General features: G+C 47.9%; 3 protein-coding genes across 3 annotated transcripts; 2 read left to right on the top strand and 1 right to left on the bottom strand.

Annotated features, from left to right (window-relative positions):
- Positions 1-52: 52 nt before the first annotated feature.
- On the bottom strand, positions 53-6,074 carry K441DRAFT_627011 (glycosyltransferase family 2 protein). The gene is made up of 3 exons (XM_067646155.1): positions 5,441-6,074; positions 1,731-5,372; positions 53-1,683 (listed from the first exon to the last, which is right to left on the bottom strand). Exons 1-3 carry the CDS (start codon positions 5,734-5,736, stop codon positions 315-317), a joined length of 5,307 nt encoding a protein of 1,768 aa, XP_067509403.1. The 5' UTR covers positions 5,737-6,074; the 3' UTR covers positions 53-314.
- A 1,246-nt stretch (positions 6,075-7,320) lies between these two features.
- On the top strand, positions 7,321-13,125 carry K441DRAFT_684095 (glycosyltransferase family 2 protein; the record flags this gene model as incomplete). Its single annotated transcript, XM_067651750.1, has 5 exons — positions 7,321-7,625; positions 7,686-10,228; positions 10,277-11,501; positions 11,549-12,985; positions 13,050-13,125. The coding sequence occupies 5 exons, from the start codon at positions 7,321-7,323 to the stop codon at positions 13,123-13,125; spliced, it is 5,586 nt and encodes a 1,861-aa protein (XP_067509402.1).
- A 3,233-nt stretch (positions 13,126-16,358) lies between these two features.
- On the top strand, positions 16,359-20,439 carry K441DRAFT_652182 (uncharacterized protein). Its single transcript, XM_067647326.1, has 3 exons — positions 16,359-17,099; positions 17,196-19,756; positions 19,850-20,439. The coding sequence occupies exons 1-3, from the start codon at positions 16,626-16,628 to the stop codon at positions 20,091-20,093; spliced, it is 3,279 nt and encodes a 1,092-aa protein (XP_067509401.1). The 5' UTR covers positions 16,359-16,625; the 3' UTR covers positions 20,094-20,439.
- Positions 20,440-21,450: the final 1,011 nt, after the last annotated feature.

Genomic DNA, 21,450 nt, shown 5'->3' with positions numbered 1-21,450 from the left:
ACATTTATCCAACAACTGTAAACAAGATGAAGTGGTTTCAAATACATTATTTGAACAGCTAATTTATCCTCAGCTACCCTATTATCATTACGAAGATGAAATATGCATTCAAAGGAACAAACGCGCCCATTTTAAGAATCCTTGCTTTACGCCATCAAAATGAACGGACAACAGCTACTGTAGCCGTGAAATAGCCCTCCGAAGAGTTCATCACAATAACCCCAGTTAAATAACAACACCGTAAAGATGCAATAAATCCATTTTCTTCCAGTTCTGCATGCATTTCTGGCACCAACCTGCTACGGTCCAACTTATTACATATTCGCGAGTTCATGGTCAATTTGGTGGTCCAGGAAGGTTCGCCTCTCGCCACTCAATTGAGTCTGCAGCCTCTGCTCTGTGAGTGCTTTTAGCTGCTTCTTGGTTACAGTGTCCATATCGACTTCTCTCAGACAGGCCTGGATAGCTTCGATTATCATCGCATCAGTAGGCCCGTTCATCATGTTCTGGAAGTTGACGGTGCTGCCAGGTCGAGAGGCTGAGAAGCCAAGTGGGCTGCGTCCACGGTTTATCGGCGGCGTTCCTTGCATTGCCATTAGGTTATCTGAGCTCTGGAAGCCTCCCATGTTAGGGCGTTGGCCATATGGTGATGCGACGTGGTGGTCACTCATGCCACCCATGGACATCAAACGACCGTCCTGTTGTGGATTGTCCGTGTAGCGAGAGAATTGGGAGTAATTCGATTGCCGCTGTTGTAAGGATTGATGCGGTCCGGGATATTGAGGCGGCATATGAGAAATGTGGTGCATGTTTGACATGATAGTCGAGGCAGGTTTAACAGATGAATAGACAGATTGCATGTCGTTCATCTCGTAACCATCATCATCGTAGGTGCTGTGCATTCCTTTTTCGGAGTGTGGCGCCACGAGACCACGACGGCCAGGAATGTTGTTAGCTGTGGCGTAGTCGTCCCATCGTTGGAGCGGGATGCTACGAGGATCAAAGCCTTCATCATCCACCGCAACCGTTTGCTTGTTGCCCTTCTCTGCAAGAACAACACGGGTATTCCCCCAGGAGAAATCGTCTTGCTTCCAGAAGGAATAGATAGGTAGGACGAATGAATAGATAGGAAATGCGATGATATATATCACCATCCATCCAATATGCTGCCACTGTCTCTTGATGATGAAGATAACTGCCTGCAAACCGTAGACGGCTGCAAGCATGATGATCGAGATAAGCGGAAACTGGCCAGTACCGGAGGCGACCATGTAAATTAGGTAACCCAGGTACGCGCAGGTGGCTGGAAGTATGATAGTCCCGAAAAGATCAATGAAAACAACGAAGCGCATGCTGAAACAGCAGAATCCGCACATGTCTTTGAGGAAAACCAATTCGGCCAAGTTATGAATTGTCGAATTGATCCAACGACGTCTTTGAGAAAGGAGAATGCTCCACGTTTCAGGAGCGGCGGTAAGGGCATATGCATCAGGGACGAACTTGTACGACATGTTGGGAAAGTGTTTGGTCATTAGTGTAGTCAAATAACGATCTTCACCAAGAGACAGAAGGTTCTTTTTATGTAAGGTGTCTACGTCACAGTCGCTGTAACCTTCGATAACCTTGTCGGAGATGATCAATGGTTTGCCCTTGTCTGCTGTGCGAAGACGATACATACAGAAACTAAGACCGTTAGCATACGTTCGCGTATTTATGGAGAGAGAGCTCACCATCCGGGCAAGCAGGTAACGCTGCCGAATAGACTTTCGAAAGCCTTAGCCAAATGATGCGAGATGTAGTATTCATAGACTTGAATCATAGTCCACCAACTGCGTTCTTCATTCTCCAAGCTGGTTTCTCCACAAATGCCTGCAATCTTTGAATCGTTTGCACAACTTGCAACAAGACGGTTCAAAGCATCTTCCTTAACCATGGTGTCGGCATCCACCATGAGTAGATACTCGTAAAGCTCCGGGTCCACACCGATAATATTGTTGATCTGGTGAAACATTTCTAATTCCAAAGGATTCATAGGCGAGCGATGGTGGACGCGGTTGAGGAAGCTCATGAGGAGGATTTGAGAGTCACGTTTACCACGATTTCCAGGCTTCGATTTGCGCTGCTCAGACTCTTTGCCCATCTTGACGATAACGATATATGGCACCACATTACCTTCGAACTCGTAAAGCCCAGAGTAAACCTTTCCATAATTGAGCTGTTCGCTGCCTTGTCCGATCGATCTGAAAGGAAGAGCAGGAGGATCGACCTTTGGGTCAACACCAAGGATGTCGAGAACGATCTTCGGGGTTGGTCTATCGTTTCCACCACCTACAATCACACCATCGCAAATAACACAAATAAGCTTTCTCTTGTTGTCGTATGCCAAAGCGGTCAATGAGTCAAGGCCCTTTCTGAGCTGATCTTCACCTTCAGTATACGCAGGCACCTGGCAGATAACAAATTTATCTTGATTCGCGGGGCGGCGTTTCGATCCGAGTTGTAGTGCGGCTAAGAATTTAACAAGAATGACGGCGCAAAGAATGACTGTGAACGCTAGAAGGATGTAATTGTTCACCTGACATCTGGGAGTCTTGCGGAAATCGGTCTTTCCGACGTAGAACATATTGTCTAAACATTGCAAGTTCTTGCCTTGGGCGGTTGTGTTCAGCTGATCTTGGTATTTTTGAGTGATGTCAGTTCCAGCATAATTTTGGACTAAGTCTTCCAGTTTCGAGTCGAGGAACCGGTATGAAGCAAGGTTATTCATCAGATTCAAAGTGTGGAAGTAATCCGTTAAGTCGTATATCTTGTCGTTTAGCATGAACCACATATGATTCTGGTTTTCTCCTTCTGATTTCACGGTGTTGGCATCCCATACAAGGTCCCCTTTCTTGAATTCCTTCATCTTCGGAAGGAATACGTTGGGATACCACTCTGGAGAAGCGAGCGCGCTTGTTGGTTGCCGAGTGAGGTTCCCCGAGATGTGCTGAGCGTTCGGATACAAGATCGTGGAATTCGTTTGAAGCTGGAGAAGGTCGTTCGATACAAGGTTAGGGCATGCGATATTGATTGGAGGGACAATGTATTCGTCGAGATTAGTGCCAGCAAATGGCTGCATGACGTCGCTCGTAGTTTCGATGGAGGTGTCGCTATGTTGCCGTTTCCAGAACTTCGAGATATCGTATACGACCCCGTGGTGACTGACCCAAAAGTCGTTATCGCCTTGGTGGTAAGACACTTCCTTATTGCTCCATGCTTTGTTCCAGCCCGGACAGAGCAGCTTGCCGAATTGAACAATATAGAATACCACTATGGCGTTGATCAGGAAAATGATCATAATCAGCACCAGCTTTTCTCTCCATGCCATCCGAACATCAGACCGCTTCATGCGGCCTACGTATTTAAGAATAGGGGAGGGAATCCACCAAGTCATTATCCAAACGAAAGCGACCCATGCTCGTCTCTTTGCCGTAATTGGTTGTTCGGTGATAAACTTGCCATCACCTATCTCTTCATCTCCGTAGTAAGTGATTCCTTTCTTGTCGTCTCCTTTGCCACCTAGGCCGTAATCACCTGGGCGGACGCTATGGACGGTAGGTGCGGCTGTTGGAGCAATTGAACGAGCTCCTAATGCGCTACGTGCTCCCATTGTGGCTGAGCTATGCTGACGCTGTAGGAGATTGTCACGACTGCCCTGAGGCGTAGGATCCGCGAAAGGAGGCGCGAAGAATCCGCTACCCATTCCCGGGCTTTGAGCAGAGTAACCACTTTCCAAACCACCAGCACCGACCATGCTGCCAAGCATGTTATTTGATGACATGTCTTGAATCTTGATGTCAAATTGGCTTTCGGCTTCCCACCAGGCCGCTTCGCGAATCCAAATACGGGTATTACCCACAACAACCTCTCCATTGCTCCATCCTCGCTCTAGAATCCAGTTCTGAATTCCATCTTTACCTTCCATACAACCTAATGGGGCATAGCGAGTGACAAATTCATCGAAATCGAAATCAGCGGTGAAGTCAAGATGCTTGTTGCGACGGTTCGCCCACTCCGGAAGTCTCCAGTCGCGGAGCTGACGTGAAACGACGCCTGCAGACCAGGCAGACGTAAGCGTATTAGCGAGGGAGGCTGGGGGCTGGTCAGTGGGATGAATCGCGAGTTGATACCAGACCCTGCTGCTGGCAATGATGGCTGGAAGGTCGAAACGCCCCACTTTGCCCAAGGTGATTCCCTCTCCAGTAGGCATAAGAACTTCTTTCAAGAAGTTATCTTCCTCTGGGATATCGAGGCCAATCTTTTCTAAAACCACTTCTCGCCTCTCCCGTTCCTGCTCGCGAGTACGACCTGCAGGACCTGACATGATGCTAAGGTCTGGCTCACAGGCTTTGATAGCATCTTTCATAGCCTCAAGCACAGAAGAGCCGGCAGGTACTACGGGAACGCCGTCTTCCTTCATTTCCGAGTTGATCCCATCCGAGTCGTCAAACACCGTTCGCAGAGCGATGGCCTTACCCAGGTTCTTTGAAGGTATTTCAACTACTGTGATGTTGACGAAATCTCCATCCTCTTCTGAAGGAGGTGTCATCATTCCTGGACGGCCGGAATCACTGCCGCTGGAAGAGTAATCAGTCTTGCCCGTACGTATATCTTGTTTGATTGCTTCATTGGCCTGCGCAAGAACCCAATCCACTAGGGCTTCGTAGATGCCAGCTATCGCTATTTCTCGGTCATGTGTGGAACACTTCTTCATGAGGATTTCAGGGTTGATGTCGAGAAGAGCTCCAACATCCTCGCAAACATCACGCAAAACGTCCTCGTCAACGAGAATCCCCAAGGTTTCTCCAAGCTTGAGAAGACCAGTCAGGGCCGAGATGAGATTTCCTAGGGCACGACCTTTGATTCCGAGTACCTTTAGATTGTCCCGGAAGTCCTCAGCTGCCGCAGCATCATCTGCAGTTGGGAGGTATGATGGGGGATGATACGTTCCAGACTTCTTCAATAGCGCATACTCAGATGGTGGTTTTAGCCCAAGCCATTCCCTTTCGTCTCTGGAGGCAGAACTTGAATTTAGATAGTAAAAGACATCGAAAGCTCGGAATCCGGCTTGGGAAGGGATGTTAAGTAGGCCTTGTGTGACGTCAATGCCAGAGGTGGAAAGTTTGATGGTCGCTCCGGTCAAGTTCCCTGTTAAAGCAATAGTGAACACTGCAGCCAGGGATGAATGACGCGGGTAGGATGGGTTCTGGGGAGTAACGCAATGCGTGAATGCTTTGATGATTTCGAGTGCGGTATAGAAACTCTTTGGAATTGAGAGAGGCAGCGCTGAAACGAACGGCGCGAATAACGAGGGGGTAGACTCATGGAGAGATCTGCGGTAAGTTAGACTTAAGTCGATTTTTCGGAAACAAATTGTGAGCCATTTATGGAGGGATCTCACCCTAAGATGATACAGCCATCCTCAGCTCTTCGTCGTGCATGTTCCCAGGCCTTTCTCCCAAGCTCCACATCTACTGTTCCACCAAAGCGGCCATCAGCGCCCATGCTGGTGGCGTTGACCCATGTGTTAACTACTAAGCTTGTGCTGGCCTCCAACGAGTATGGTTGACTAGAAGTGTAGCTGGTGTGGAGAGCATTGAGCAAGGTAGTGGTCGAAACCTGGGTCGAAGTTCCATTCGCAGGACGCAGTGCGGAAGAGACGTTCGAATACGTCGACACGCGGTTCTGGAAGCTCATGTTTGCGGGATTGAGAGGCGCAGAGCCACCTCAGGTTGAAGGTTATTGAGTTCGTATGCAGTTGCTGGAGACCAGCGAGCGCGGTGGTAACACAATAACTGCCTATTGGTGATCTACAAAGTGTATACTGAAGGGAAGCGAAAGTCAAGGCCGGACGAGGACAAGTCTAACGAACGTGGACTATCCTATCGAAACTGGATCCAAACGGGTGACGGTGTTCCCCGGTTTAATTATGGTGATTTCATAAACGAAGGGCAGAAGAACAACGGTCGTGGGAGAAAACACAAAAAAGAACACGAGAAGAGGAGGGGCGGATCGAGACGGTGTTGTTGGACGGCGATGGGCTTGAGGAGAGGAGCATTCCTCTGTTGTGCTTGGTTGGCACAGACAGGCGGCCGTACTGTAATTTTTCACCCAAAGCGTCGTCAGGAGAACCAGCTCGGCTCCATTGTGGCGATGATGCGATAGCAAGTGGACAGGGATCAATTGCAACTTGTTTCCGCGCTGGCCTGTCTCGCCTGAGCGATCCGCCGCCGCTGGTTGACTGCATCTCATGCAATCCAGGGGGTTGGCCAGACAGGACTGCAGGCTATTTTTGGTGTTTTGTTTACACAATTCCGACGTCTTTCATGCCGTTTTCTCGTGTGTAACGCAACTTTCAGCTTCGCCTCCTGAATCGGGGTGTGAGGCCCCAATTGTCACCTTGGCCACAGTTGTCTGCAACGAGTCTGACAGCCCTGACATGGCAGCGGAGAGATACTCTTAGCCAGACTTCTCTCCTGGGTCCCCACGAACTTCTAGAAGTCCTATGATTCAATTACGGCTGGGCGCATGGATGGTTACGCTAATCGCACCGATCTTCCCCAGAATGATTAGGGCTGTGCGACATTTAAACCTGCCTACAGGACACTGCCGTGTCCTGCATGCAAGAGGCCACACTTGTGTTGTTGGCTGTTGTTGGCTGTTGTTTGAGAGTATGTCGGGCGTCCCGTTGACAGGACGATTGCGCGTACTCTTGGGAATATCGAGGCCCTCACACAGAAGAGCGTTGAGATGCAACAAAGTCAGCACTTTCCCTCAATTCGGCCAAGGCAACGTGACATATGCTCGTATTAACGTTTCTGTATTCTATTTTTGCCCTGTTTTGGCCACCCTAGCTCCCCTTTTTTTTCCTTCTCCCAGCACAAGGAGCACGGAGCCCGGGAGGGTTGCAACGTCGGTTCACAGCCGCAACTCTTTCCACCCCAACACCATCATAGAAGAGTCCTCCTTCACTTCGACCTGTCACGCCGTTGTTGCTCTGCTTCTTTCACGGCCGTGCGAATCCTTACCTTCGTTTCTTTGCCTTTGCTTGACATTCGCTGATTGTATTTGTTTTCATCGCATATCCCTGTTGACCTCTGGCAGTCCAACTCGCGTTTCGACGCCGCTGCAGCATTCCGACCCGAATACACAGCTATACCTGTCATTGCCTCCTCCTCCACCCAGTTCAGAGAAACTCAATAGCCCTCCTGATAATTCCTCTCTCAGCTTTGCTGGGAGTTTCCGCTCGTTAGCGCTCCCTTGGGGACGCATCTATCAACAATGGCCAACCATAACACATTGTCTGGCAATGTGCCTCAATACGCCCAGCCTTCTTTACCATCACTACCAGCACATCTGCAATCCGACACCCATTTAACTGCACATCTTGCCAGCCGCTTTCATGCGCATTTACCTGTGGCTACGCTCTCGTCCCACGCCATTATATCCCTCAATACCTATAACAACTCTTCGCAAGGTCCTGATGGAGGGAAAGAGGGTAGCGCCATGGCTGCTGCCGAGGAGCTTGCCACGAGGGCATGGATGAGACTAGGTCATCGGTCAGAGAGCCAGGCGATAGTGTTTCTGTAAGTCAATGGGAATTTCTCGTGTTCCAGACTATGATGGTTCTAATCGAGACTTTATAGGGGAGAATCTGGTTCTGGCAAGACTACAATACGCTCACATCTTCTGTCATCTTTATTGAATTTTTCATCCACCCCTCTATCTAGCAAACTCTCCTACGCCGCCTTCGTGTTTGATACTCTCACGACTACCAAATCCCTCACCACTCCCACAGCTTCCAAGGCTGGTCTCCTCTTTGAACTTCAATATGACACCTCAACATCTATGCGGCCAACATTACTAGGTGGGAAACTATTAGACCATCGGCTAGAAAGGAGCAGAGTTGCCTCTGTCCCAACCGGTGAACGTAACTTCCACGTTCTCTATTATCTTCTGGCAGGGACTAGCGCTGCTGAGAAGCGTCACCTTGGTCTAGATAGCGTTGGCACTGTTTCAAATGAGGCTGGTACGCGAGCTTCTTTGACTGGTGGTCAGAAGAGGTGGAGATATCTAGGTCATCCAACACAGTTGAAAGTTGGCGTCGATGATAATGGAGGGTTCCACCACTTCAAGACCGCTCTGAGAAAGCTCGAATTTCCTCGCAGTGAGATTGCCGAAATTTGCCAGGTTTTGGCCAGCATCCTTCATATTGGTCAATTGGATTTCATGACCAGCCAATCCACCACGCCTGCAGCCGATGAGAGTGGTGGTTACTCACATGAAGGTGGCGAGGATATCACAGTTGTAAAGAATAAGGATACGTTGGCCTTGGTTGCCAATTTCTTGGGTGTAAGCACATACGATCTACAACAAAGCCTGGGCTATAAGACAAGGACGCTTTACCGAGAACGAGTGACTGTTATGCTAGATCCACGAGGAGCGCGAGGCAATGCTGATGAGCTTGCTCGTACTCTTTATTCGCTTTTAGTCGCTTATGTCATTGAGCAGATCAATCAGAGAACATGTGCCCTGGAAGATACAGTCGCTAACACCATCTCCGTCATTGACTTTCCTGGCTTTGCTCAGGTATCCGCAACTGGCTCAACACTGGACCAGCTCTTAAACAATGCAGCTACCGAGTCCCACTTCAACTTCTGTCTGCAGAGCTTTTTTGGCCGCAAAGCAGAGGACATGGAAGCGGAGGATATAAACGTCCCGATGACTGAATATTTTGACAACTCGGAAACAGTCAGGGGCCTTCTCAAACCTGGAAATGGATTGCTCAGCATACTGGATGATCAGATGAGGCGCAGTAAGACTGATATGCAGTTTCTGGAAGCCATTCGCAAACGCTTTGATGGTAAAAACAAGTCTATCGTGGCGGGAAGTGCGACCGCTATCTTGCCTGGCAGTAACTTTGCAACTCAAAATACTGCGGCAAGTTTCACGATTAGACATTTTGCTGGTGACGTCGACTACTCCGTCGAGGGACTACTTGAGGAGAACGGCGAAGTCATCTCAGGCGATCTTATGAACCTTATTAAATCCACCAGAAGCGACTTCATCCGAGATTTATTTGGCCAAGAGGCACTCAATACTGTTGTCCATCCCAAAGAAAAGACTGCGATTGTGCAAGCATCTGTCAGTTCCAAGCCAATGAGAATGCCAAGTATGGCAAGAAGGAAAGATGATCGACCCGGGAAATTTACCACACGTCAGGCAACTACTTTCGAAGACGACGGGGCGAGTGACTACGATAGTAAGAGCATCACTCGGGGATCAAATAAGAACGGTGATTCAACTGGGAAGCAATTAGGCGCCGCCGCACAGTTTCTATCCTCACTCAACAATATTACGAAGTCAATTACTGCCCATGGCGTCAATCCCTACTTTGTTTTTTGCCTCAAGCCCAACGACCGACGAATCGCCAACCAATTTGATAGTAAATGTGTACGAACACAGATCCAAACCTTTGGAATCGCGGAAATCAGTCAACGCCTCCGCAATGCTGATTTTAGTGTATTCTTACCGTTTGCTGAGTTTCTTGGCCTTGCTGAGACAGAGTCTGTTGTAGGTAGTGAGAGAGAAAGAGCAGAAGTGGTTCTCGACTCAAGGCCGTGGCGAGACAACGAAGCCAGAATTGGCACCACGGGCGTCTTCCTCAGCGAAAGATGCTGGTTGGAGATTGCCAACATTCCTGACATCACTCTACCGACCCGAGGACTGTCCGCTGATGGTAATGGCGATGGTCTACTAACCCCAGGTGATGCGAATAGAGAATTTGGCGACGCTAGAGCGCGCCTAATCTCCTCCCAATCTCCCTCACCTGGTGCTTTCTACCATGATGACAAAGGTGGAAATTATTTTGGCAGTCGCGACGTTGATGCTAGATCCGAAGCCCCGTCTGCAGTCACCAATGGAGACATGTTCCATGAACTGAAAAATCAACAGAGACTGGGTGAAAAGGTTCCGGAACAGGAACTAAAAGAAGTAGATGTGATTGAGACTTCAGGGAGTCGCAAACGCTGGCTATTTGTTGTCTATCTTCTCACATTCTACGTTCCCGACTTCCTGATTAGATGGATTGGGAAAATGTCGCGGAAAGACGTCCGCACGGCCTGGAGAGAGAAGTTTGCCATTAATCTGTTGATTTGGTTAAGTTGTGCTCTTGTCGTGTTCCTAATGAGTGAGTCAAGGGTTTCACCGTTTATGCACGATTACTAACTCCGATCAGTTGGCTTTCCGGAATTGATTTGTCCTACCCAGCATGTCTATTCCACAGCTGAGCTATCTTCTTACAACGGCAAAAATGGCCACGGCTCATATGTTGCTATTCGAGGGGTTGTCTATGACCTAGGTGCATTTATACCTCACCACTACCCGTCGATAATTCCACAAGCAAGCCTTAAGAAGTATGCAGGCCTCGATGCAACCAACCTTTTCCCTGTCCAGGTTTCAGCACTTTGCGATGGAGACAGTGGCACAATCGATCCGGCTGTGCAGCTCAATTACAAGAATACTAATTACACTGATTCCACAACATTGGTGAGCACGACAGATACGCATACACGCTACCATGATTTCCGATGGGCTACCAACGATTCACGTCCAGACTGGTGGTGGGAACAGCAGGTATATCTAAAAGCCAACTACAAGAAAGGCACAGTTGGTTTCAGTCCAACATATCTCAAAACTCTGGCTAAGAATGGCAACGCTATCGCATACCTCAATAATCGTGTCTACGATTTCACCTCTTATATTCCTGGTGGTCGCGCTCCCCAATATCCTCCTGGCACTAGTCCTCCCAGCACACCGCCTAACTCCAACTTCATGGACCAGCAAGTTGTCACACTTTTCCAGCAGGAATCTGGTGGAGACGTAACCAAATTCTGGGACACGCTAGCATTGGATGCTACTGTAAAGGGACGTATGAAAGTCTGTCTTGACAACCTTTTCTACGTGGGTGATCTGGATACAAGAAGCTCCGCTAAATGTCTCTTCGCAAAATATTTACTTCTTGCCATCTCTATTCTCCTAGTCAGTGTTATTGGTTTCAAGTTCTTGGCGGCTTTGCAATTTGGAAAGAAGAATATTCCGGAGAATCTTGACAAATTCGTCATCTGCACAGTTCCCGCTTATACTGAAGACGAAGATTCACTCCGTCGAGCCATTGATTCGGCTGCAAGGATGAAATACGACGACAAACGAAAGCTTTTGGTTATTATTTGTGATGGTATGATTATTGGACAAGGCAACGACAAACCCACTCCCAGGATCGTCCTCGATATTCTCGGAGTTTCTGAGACCTTGGATCCAGAACCCCTAAGCTTCGAGAGTTTGGGTGAAGGCATGAAACAACACAACATGGGTAAAGTTTACTCTGGGTTGTATGAGGTTCAGGGCCACATTGTGCCCTTCCTTGTTGTGGTCAAGGTCGGCAAGCCTTCCGAAGTTTCCAAGTGAGTTTCTTTTTCATGCTAATTCAACATCCATTAACATTCCTCAGGCCCGGCAATCGTGGAAAACGTGACTCACAAATTATTCTGATGCGCTTCTTAAACCGCGTTCACTACAATCTTCCAATGACCCCTCTTGAACTTGAGATGCATCATCAAATTCGCAATATCATCGGAGTTAATCCCACTTTTTACGAATTTTTACTGCAGATCGACGCTGATACTGTTGTCGCTCCCGACTCCGCCACCCGATTCGTTGCCGCATTCCTGCACGATACCCGATTAATTGGCGTCTGCGGCGAAACTTCTCTCACGAACGCGAAATCGTCTTTCATTACGATGATGCAAGTTTACGAATATTACATATCCCACAACCTCACGAAAGCATTCGAAAGTTTATTCGGATCCGTCACCTGTCTTCCTGGTTGTTTCAGTATGTATCGTATTCGCGCTGCAGAGACTGGAAAGCCTCTCTTCGTGAGCAGGGAGGTCGTCGACACATACTCAGAAATTCGCGTTGACACACTCCATATGAAGAACTTGCTGCATTTGGGTGAGGACAGATATCTCACGACATTGCTCCTCAAACATCATTCTAAGTATAAGACAAAATATCTCTTCCGCGCCCATGNTTGGACTGTTGCCCCAGACAGCTGGACGGTTTTCATGTCACAACGTCGCCGCTGGATCAACTCTACCGTGCATAATCTGATTGAGCTTATCCCGTTACAACAGCTCTGTGGTTTCTGCTGCTTCAGTATGCGCTTCGTCGTTTTCCTGGATCTTCTGTCTACTATCGTACAACCTGTCATCGTCGGCTACATTGCCTACCTTATCTATCTCCTCATTCACAGCAGGGATGTTGTACCTGTCACAGCATTCATTCTGCTCGGTGCCATCTACGGTCTACAAGCCATTATCTTCATCTTGCGTCGTAAATGGGAAATGATTGGCTGGATGATTATTTACATCCTCGCAACGCCTGTTTTCGCTTTCGGTTTGCCCCTGTACGCTTTCTGGCACATGGACGACTTTTCCTGGGGTAATACTCGTATCGTCACCGGCGAGAAGGGTCGGAAGGTCGTCGTGTCTGATGAAGGCAAATTCGACCCAGCCAGCATTCCAAAGAAGAAGTGGGAGGAGTACCAGGCTGAGATGTGGGAGCAAATGACACAACGCGATGATCGCTCCGAAATCTCTGGTGTCTCGTATGGAACCAAGCGCTTTATGCCTAGTCCTGGCTCGGTAGCAGGCTCAGATTACGGCTACCCACCATCGAGGCCTATGTCACAGCTTGACCTTCCGCGCTTCGGCAGCAACTCACGTATGAGTCTTGCACCTAGCGGATTCGGATATTCGGATATGGAGATGGCAGATTTGAACTTGCCGAATGACGATGCCATTCTAGCGGAGATCAGGGACATCTTGAGCAAGGCAGATTTGATGCAGGTAACCAAGAAGGGTGTGAAATTAGAGCTGGAGAAGAGGTTAGTCGCCATTTTATCTTCACTTCTCTACCTAAATTTGAAAATGTACTAACACACTGAACAGGTTCAATGTCGATCTCTCTGCAAAGCGCTCATATATCAGCCACGCCGTCGAGTCCCTTCTCTCAGCCGGCATCTAATTTCTTCGCAATGCACCACTCAAACAGTAAAGAAACTTGTTCGCTTTGCGCACCGGGGACTAGAATGGAATAACAAAAAGGGCATGTACGCAGGCCATACTATCGGTAACGCGTACATTGCCATGACCTTGCATCGAGCTACCGGAGTTTCCGCCGCGCACTAATCTTTCATATCTCTTATCCGCCTCCAGCCTGCATATCCTTAACTCCTAGTTACGCTTTACTCTCTCTTTTGGGATTAGTTGTATCTAATGGCCTCATTTTTCCACTGCTGCTTTCTTTCTGGTCATCTACCATAACACGGGGTGGGGCGTCTGGTAGTCAACTATTGATTTTTACTTTTCATATTTGGTGGGGTATGAGAACTGCATTAATTGTGGTTTTATCTGTACCATTTTGCAATGTCCGCTGCTGGGAGCTGTCGTTGGTGTGCAAAATGGGTCGTGTGGCAAGGTGTTGTTTTCGCTCTTTATGTTGAAGAGGGAGAGATCGAGCAGGAGGTTGTAGGTAATTGTGGAGGAGAAATGAATGTGCTGATACTTCGATCCCTTTGTGTCTATACGTGTACTGTGATGTTCGAGATGTAATACAACTTTACGAAGGGAGAGTGTTGTCCTGCTTTACTGACAGTGTCTAAGTCGGATGAGGCGGCCAATCAAGATCCGGTTTAGTCACGGGCAGAAATGTCCAAAAACACTGCGATACTGAAATTGGCGCAATCTAGATGCGTCTTCTGAATCGAGGTCCGTGCTTTCACCTAAGAGGATTTCTTCATCCTCTCGTCATCCGTGTCTACAACATGGCCACGACTTCCGTATCCCCTTCTTTTCTCGGCTATGCCCTCCTTAAGCCTTATAGGTACCTTAATAAACCCTACATTACTCTATATTATTTTAAGGGACTTCCAGTAAATACGCGTAGATATTAGTTCTGCTTACCGCCTTTAGGCGAGCTAATAGCGATTTTCTGGAAGCTCGCTTACCTTTTTATATACTGCCAAGTGAAATCTGAGTAGATAGTTATATAGCCGCAAGGTACGGGCGACCCAAGGGCCACCCAGAGGTTTACCTCAGTGGACTCATACTAAGAAATCGATTGCGCTGGCGCGCTAAACTCCTTCGGATATTTGATCGATTTCTTGGTCTGAGGGACTTTGGCGAGATTTGTATGGAAGCATAAGCTTTTTTTATAAGGAAAACTTATAAACCCCAACAAAATTAATTAATCTCCCCACAACGTATTTTAAGGTAAAAATTATATTAAATTACTCAGGAGATCTAGCTCTATAAATTATGAGATTTTAGGCTTTTTATACCTTACGTGGGCCCGTATATAAGGGTACGTAAAGGTGCTTATACTTTTAACAATGGGAATTTTAACTTTAACGAAATTAATCTCAGATTTAGGAGGGGATATTATAATTCTAAAGCTGTTAGTATATAAAGTAGCCACCTAAGATATATCTATGAACTTTTGAAGACTTTATTTTATTACGTTGTAGAGGAAATCCCCGTACAAAATTGCTAAAACTAAGATTTTTGCTTATGCTTTTAACAAAACTCGCCAAAGCCTCTCAGACGTGATTTTGCAATTCGGAAGACGGCGTAGGTTATTCCGACGCTAGCTAAAAAATCACGTCTGAGCTCGCTGAGGTAACCCAGAGGTGACTCGCCTATGAGGCATATGCAGCACACGTGCCTTAGGGAAAGCCTTCCTTACCTCGCACTCAGACTCCTCCTTTCCCTTAAGGATTCGTCTATTCATACAATATACCCTATTATTCTATTAATTAGACTCCCTATCTATATCCTTACCTTACCTTCGAATCCTTACCAATCCCCTTAAGAGGATAGCCGGTTTAATTTTTCCACGACCGCAAAATACCTTGGGATCCAGTGCGGACGAAACCTCTAGTACACTAGCAGAATCTAAGCCACCTTCCAAATCTTAAGACGATTAGACATCTATAAACGCTGGAGAATAGTTTAACTTATATACCTGGGCCTAATAGGAGCTTAGTAAGGTTACTAACGTCCTATCAAATACTACTAACCTAAAGGAGCTAAATAAGCTAGCTAAGAAAATAGCTAACTTACGGAGTATTATTAATTTAATAAAGCTCTCCCGTCGCCTCTCTAGTAAGAGCGCAAGTCGCGTAGCGAACGTATACGCTAAACGAATCTTAACGCCCTACTTAAGAAGTAGATTTAGAGTACTATGGTCGTCGAAATCGGGCGGCTCCTATGGCTTGGGGGGTGGCTTTTTAGTAACCTGGTTTGGTTGAACGTTATATTAAGTCAGTTGAACAAGATCTATATCATTGGAAGTACGATTAGCAGGCTGTAAGGGATATTATTGCGGTTGCCTCGGGATGCCCTCAGGACAACCCCCGGACACCCCTCGGATGGTCGTCGGTCACGTGCCGGAGGCACGTGCCCGTAGTATATAGTCTCCACGATCCCAGAGGCCTTACCTCCTCAAGGATTCACCTCCTCAAGGATTCGTCTTCGTCTCCTCCACAGTTCCTACAATCGTGCCTTATAGCCCGCCCCCTGTCTACAAAGTCCCCTCACATTTAATCACCAATTAATCAACCACTATGCCTTCTAATCGTGCCTTTTCATGATACTAGTAATCGTCCAACCTACCAAATACGTCGTTCCTCTAATTCGTGTTGCAAAAGAACTATTTCCGGAGCCTTGGCAGCTGCCCAAATTCGAGCCCTTTGTCAGAGCTTCATATTCCTCATCACGGCTCTAAGATCTTAACGATCTAATGAGCTTATCGATAAGAATGGGACACGAAATTTGATTCTGGTGCTCTGCACGGACCACTTGCTTTGTGGGCGTCGGCGGGTTAAGGGATAGGAGCAGCAATCTCAATGCTTTGGGCTGAAGGATTGGGACTTAGGGGTTCGATCTTTAGCATCCGGAGTATATGTATTGATAGGCATAAAATTTTTTACACCTTAATGGGAAGAGGGAAAGAATGTCGCATCGAACTCCAAATGTGACAGAAGACTGCTGACTGGGCATCAGTTGGCCCAACGGGAGTACTACTGGCAACAGGGAATTATCCGACATACCAGCTCCATAAACCTTTGAGTCGCTATTCTGCTAAAGATGACACCGCCACGCTGTCAAAGAGTGCAGGGCGTCAGGATGGGGTGGGAAAATTTGTCTTGGCTCGAGGGACAATCTCGAAGCGATTCCCGGAACGTCACCTTTTGACCCCACCAACACAAACCTTTGTCAAATATTATCCTGCCTTGTGATATGGCACCCATCACCTTCTGTCGCTCCCTTACACCGCCCTCTAATTTTTGACTTGCCTTATACCTTTGACTAGCTCTCTTCTAATCCCCTTCTGTGTGCTTCTTCCCCGCATACGATTCGACCAGTGGAAACCTTACTCACTCCGTTCCCACTCTGCGTCTGACAGCGCCACGCACCCCTACCACTTTTTAATACGAACCTTTATACCCCCGCAAGAACGCCAATATGCCGCCAAAGAAGAAGGCCAACAAGAAGGCCAACGACGACTGGGAAGCCGACCTGGGAGATACAGTCAACCCAGTCGCCACAGCGCCAAAAGAAGAGGAACCAAAGGTCGAGGTGCTAGATGACGACCTGTTCGGTGGAGGCTTGATGGCCTCGATACAGCGGCGCGGGAAGAAGGCCAAGAAGAACCAGCAGCAGGACTTCGTCCAGGGCGAGGACCCCACTGCCGACGGGCCGAACGGTCATGCGGAGCCCGCGGCCGATCTCACGGCCAAGGCACCGCAGGAGGTGACGATGGATGATGAGGATATCTTCTCGGCGCCGGTGAAGAAGGGTAAGGGCAAGCCTGCGAAGCTGGAGAAGGCGGAAGAGCCGCAGGAGCCGGAGGAGGACGAGGCGGGAGGGAAGGTCAAGACGAAGGCCCAGAAGGAGAAGGAGAAGAAGGAAAAGGAGAAGCAGCGGAAGAAGGAGTTGGTATGATCTTCTTCCCAGCCTGCTGGACTTTGGATATATGGGTCTTGTGTCTGATGTTGATCCTTTGTCAGGTGCTAATATTCTATCTCTGCTTAGGCCGCGAAGAAGAAAGCAAGTGCACCTACTGCAGCTGCAAAACTGGAACCTGCTAAAGCTGCCGAATCAAAACCCACTCCCTCAGCCTCATCCTCGGCTGCAGAACCGGCTGGTGGAAAGAAGAAGAAACTCAACCCTGCCCTGGCAGCTATCCAGAGACAACAAGAAGAACGGAGGAGGCGTGAGGAAGAGCTTGCCCGGCTTGAGGCTGAAGAGAAGGCTCGTATAGAGGAGGAGGAGCGATTAGCTGCCGAGGAGGCCAAGCGGAAAGAGGAAGCCAAGGCAGCTAAGAAGCTTAAAGAAAAGCAGAAGATTGAGCAGCTAAAGAAAGAGGGTAAATTCATGACAAAGGCGCAGAAGGAGGCTCAGGCACGGAATGAGCTCCGGATGAAGCAGATGCTCGAGAGCGGAGCTGCCAAGGTCGCTGGACTGGAGGAACCTGCAAATAAGAAGCCAGTCTACGATAATAGGAAGAAAAAAGGACCTAAGAAAGGACCCGAGGAAACCAAGGCAGACGACAAGCAAGCAGAGGAAGAAGCCCGAAAGAGGCTGGAAGAGCTTAAGCTTGCTGAGGAACAAGCTGCCGCGGCCGAAGCTGCCGTTGAGGCTGCACGAGAGAATGCCGAGGCTAAGACGGGCGAAGAGAGCGACACTGGGGATGACTGGGAGGCTCAGGCTGACGAATTAGAAGGCGTGAAGGATAGTTGGGATGCTCCTTCAGAGGAGGAGGAGGATACACCTCCAAAGCCTGCTGCGAATGGCAAACCTGCACCTAAACAGGAATCCAAACGTACCCCAGCCACCAACGGTAAAAAAGCCGCCCAAGTGGCACCTCCCAAGCCTACTCCTGCTAAAACCCCTACAGCTGATGAATCTGATTCCGAGTCCGAAGAGTCATCGTCTGAGGATGAGGAGGTTACAGCAACACAGAAAGCAGCAGCAGCCCGAAAACAAGAGGCCGCTTCACGGCGGAAGAAGCANCATGAGGAAGCTCTAGCAGCACGGTCGAAAGATGATCTACGCTCACCCATCTGCTGTATTCTTGGTCACGTCGATACTGGTAAAACGAAGCTACTTGACAAGATCCGACAAACTAATGTCCAAGAAGGCGAAGCTGGTGGTATCACACAACAGATTGGTGCTACTTACTTCCCTGTAGAAGCTCTCGAGAAGAAGACAGCTGTAGTCAATAAAGATGGGAAGTTCGAGTTCAAAGTCCCTGGTCTACTGGTCATCGATACGCCTGGTCACGAGTCTTTCACCAATCTACGATCGCGTGGTTCCTCACTTTGCAACATCGCTATCCTAGTGGTCGATATTATGCATGGTTTAGAACCTCAAACGCTAGAGTCGATGAGATTGCTACGGGATCGTAAAACGCCATTCATTGTAGCACTTAACAAGATTGATCGCCTTTACGGATGGTCGAGAATTGACAACAATGGCTTCCAAGACAGCTTTTCATTACAGAAGAAATCTGTGCAACAAGAATTCAGGGACCGATTGGAAGCAACGAAGGTCCAGTTTGCTGAACAGGGCTTCAACTCCGAACTTTTCTACGAGAACAAATCCATGGCTCGCAATGTCTCTCTTGTACCCACTTCTGCCCATACAGGTGAAGGTATTCCGGATATGCTGAAGCTCCTCGTTTCCTTGACTCAGGAACGTATGACTAACAGCCTGATGTATCTTTCCGAAGTCGAGTGTACAGTTCTTGAAGTCAAGGTTATCGAGGGTCTTGGCACCACTATCGATGTCATCCTTTCCAACGGTGTCCTCCACGAAGGCGATCGTATAGTACTCTGCGGTAATCCTGAACCTATAGCAACTAATATTCGTGCGCTCTTGACACCGGCGGAAATGAAAGAGCTGCGTGTCAAATCCACTTACGTCCACAACAAAGAAGTCAAAGCAGCTATGGGTATTAAGATCGCTGCTGATGGTCTGGACACAGCTATCGCTGGTTCCCGCCTTCTGGTAGTGGGCAAGGACGATGATGAAGAAGACCTGATGGACGAAGTAATGGGTGACCTCCAGCACTTGCTGGCTAAAGTTTCAAAGACTGGCCGTGGTGTCAGCGTCCAAGCGTCTACCCTTGGTTCCCTCGAAGCCCTTCTCGAATTCCTCCGCGTTTCTAAGATTCCTGTTGCCGCCATTTCCATCGGTCCTGTTTACAAAAAAGATGTCCTGCGTGCTGGTGTCATGCTCGAAAAAGCCAAGGAATACGCTGTGATGCTTTGTTTCGATGTCAAAGTTGACAAAGATGCTAAAGCGTATGCAGACGAAATTGGCGTCAAGATTTTCGAAGCGGACATCATCTATCATCTCTTCGACAAGTTCACAGCGCACATGAAGGCGCTTGAGGAGCAGCGCAAGGAGGACAGCAAGATGTTGGCTGTGTTCCCGTGTGTATTGAAGCCTGTTGCAGTGTTTAATAAGAAGGACCCGATTGTTGTTGGTGTCGATGTTGTGGAGGGCAATTTGAGGCTTTTAACGCCAATTGCGGCCATTAAAATTAACCCAGTTACAAAAGTTAAAGAGATCATTAATCTAGGAAGAGTGTATGCACTCATATTTCCTTTATCCATTGCCTTCCCTTTGATAATCCCCTCTTCCCCTCTTTATCTGGGGTTTTACTAACATTTTAATGACAGAACATCCATTGAGCGAGACCACAAGCAGATCCCTATCTGCAAGAAAGGCCAGCCATCCGTGGCAGTTAAGATCGAAGGCCCCAACCAACCTCTCTATGGACGTCAGCTGGAAGAAAAAGATACGCTATACAGTCTTATCTCGCGACAGAGCATCGATACACTCAAAGAGTTTTACAGGAGCGATGTCAGCAATGATGAGTGGGCGCTTATAGTCAAATTGAAGAAGGAGTTTGATGTTATGTGAACAAGATGGGTGTCAGTTGGAGTACCATGGTGATGGGGTTGGAGTCGGGCGAATGACAAGAGCTGGAGACCCAGCCAAATATTTTGTGAGAATGATGGCAGGTGCTGAAAGCAATATGTGTATGAGTGTTACGGTTTCATGGACTGGTCTGGGGAGCCTTTGTAGCCCTCATTCTATTCGAAAATATTGGCCGGGCTTTTGGTTGCCTTGCACAGCTTTTAGGCGGCGTTGTGCATTTGAGAGCGGCGCCGCGGTTGCTTCATGCGTCATCACGAGAACCCCCCTGCCCTACCGCATAGATAGTATATACGCACACTTTGTTAAATAGTTGCATTGAAATCGCCGATTCAATCACTAATTGTTTATCTGTGACAGTGATCTTATTGGATTGGTGTGGAGTGGATTTAACCCCCAGATCTACTCTATGCCGAGAAGGCGATAGGGCTCTAGGACTCTAATACGGCTCTAGATCAAATATATACTATTATTGACCTAAGCCGGATTTCCTTACTCCGTCTTACTACTGTCTTTAATGCCTATTACCTTATAATCGTATTGCTTACCATCTATTTCTATTGTCTGCACCTACCTTATATATATAGAGACCTTCTAGAGCCAGCTTCGGGAGAGCCCTCATTCTTAATCGTCCTGTTTGACAGCTATAAATAGTAAGTCTTAGCAGAAGGTAAGGAAAGAAGAATATACTTAGCACGGTGGCGTCCACAAGGTAGGTGGTTCGTGCGGAACACCAGAATCAAAAGTACGCGCATCACCTATAGATTCAATCAATATATTATCATTAACCATGCCTATCAATCGTACTTCTAATGATATAGACTTTGTTCCATTGACTCAATACCCTGTTTCACCCACTCGAAAGGCCAAAGGACGTCCCCCGGAGCCCTGGCCGCTGCCCGCTTTCGAGCCTCTGCATATCACCGACCTCATATTTCTGAGCACGCACCTTTGATCCTATTGATTGGCTAATCCTTATCGATAACGTGTGGACGAATTTCACCGTGCTAAGGGATATAAGAAGTTTTATAATCTTCTATGTAGATCGCGGAAAAGAGAGATCGGATTATCTAGTTCTGCTGAAAATTTCCAGTTGGCCGACGACCCGCATACTTCCTAGTTGGTTTTTTGGGAGTATTATAAGCAAATGCCTTCGGTGATAGAATATATCCATCCAAATGTAAAAATCTTTGAAGAGCTATCACTCACAGCGCCCCAACACTCCACTTTAAGTAAGCTTTTCATGGTGTTCAGCTCGGCTGAGCGCGCCCGCTGAGTCGCTGAGCCTCACGTGACACTAACAACCCCCGTCGATATTTTGTCTCAGTATGCTTAGACCACA

This window comes from Cenococcum geophilum (genome assembly GCF_001692895.1).
Source record: "Cenococcum geophilum 1.58 unplaced genomic scaffold K441scaffold_3, whole genome shotgun sequence".
Lineage (NCBI taxonomy): Eukaryota > Fungi > Ascomycota > Dothideomycetes > Gloniales > Gloniaceae > Cenococcum > Cenococcum geophilum.
Note: the sequence above shows the minus strand (reverse complement) of the source record. Positions and strands in the feature narration are given on the sequence as shown.

Coding starts and splice junctions, on each gene's coding strand:
- K441DRAFT_627011 (XM_067646155.1), bottom strand. CDS start 5,736: ATGAGCTTCCAGAACCGCGTGTCGACGTATTCGAACGTCTCTTCCGCA. Junction 5,373..5,440: donor GATGGCTGTATCATCTTAGG/GTGAGATCCCTC, acceptor AACTTACCGCAG/ATCTCTCCATGAGTCTACCC. Junction 1,684..1,730: donor GTTACCTGCTTGCCCGGATG/GTGAGCTCTCTC, acceptor TAACGGTCTTAG/TTTCTGTATGTATCGTCTTC.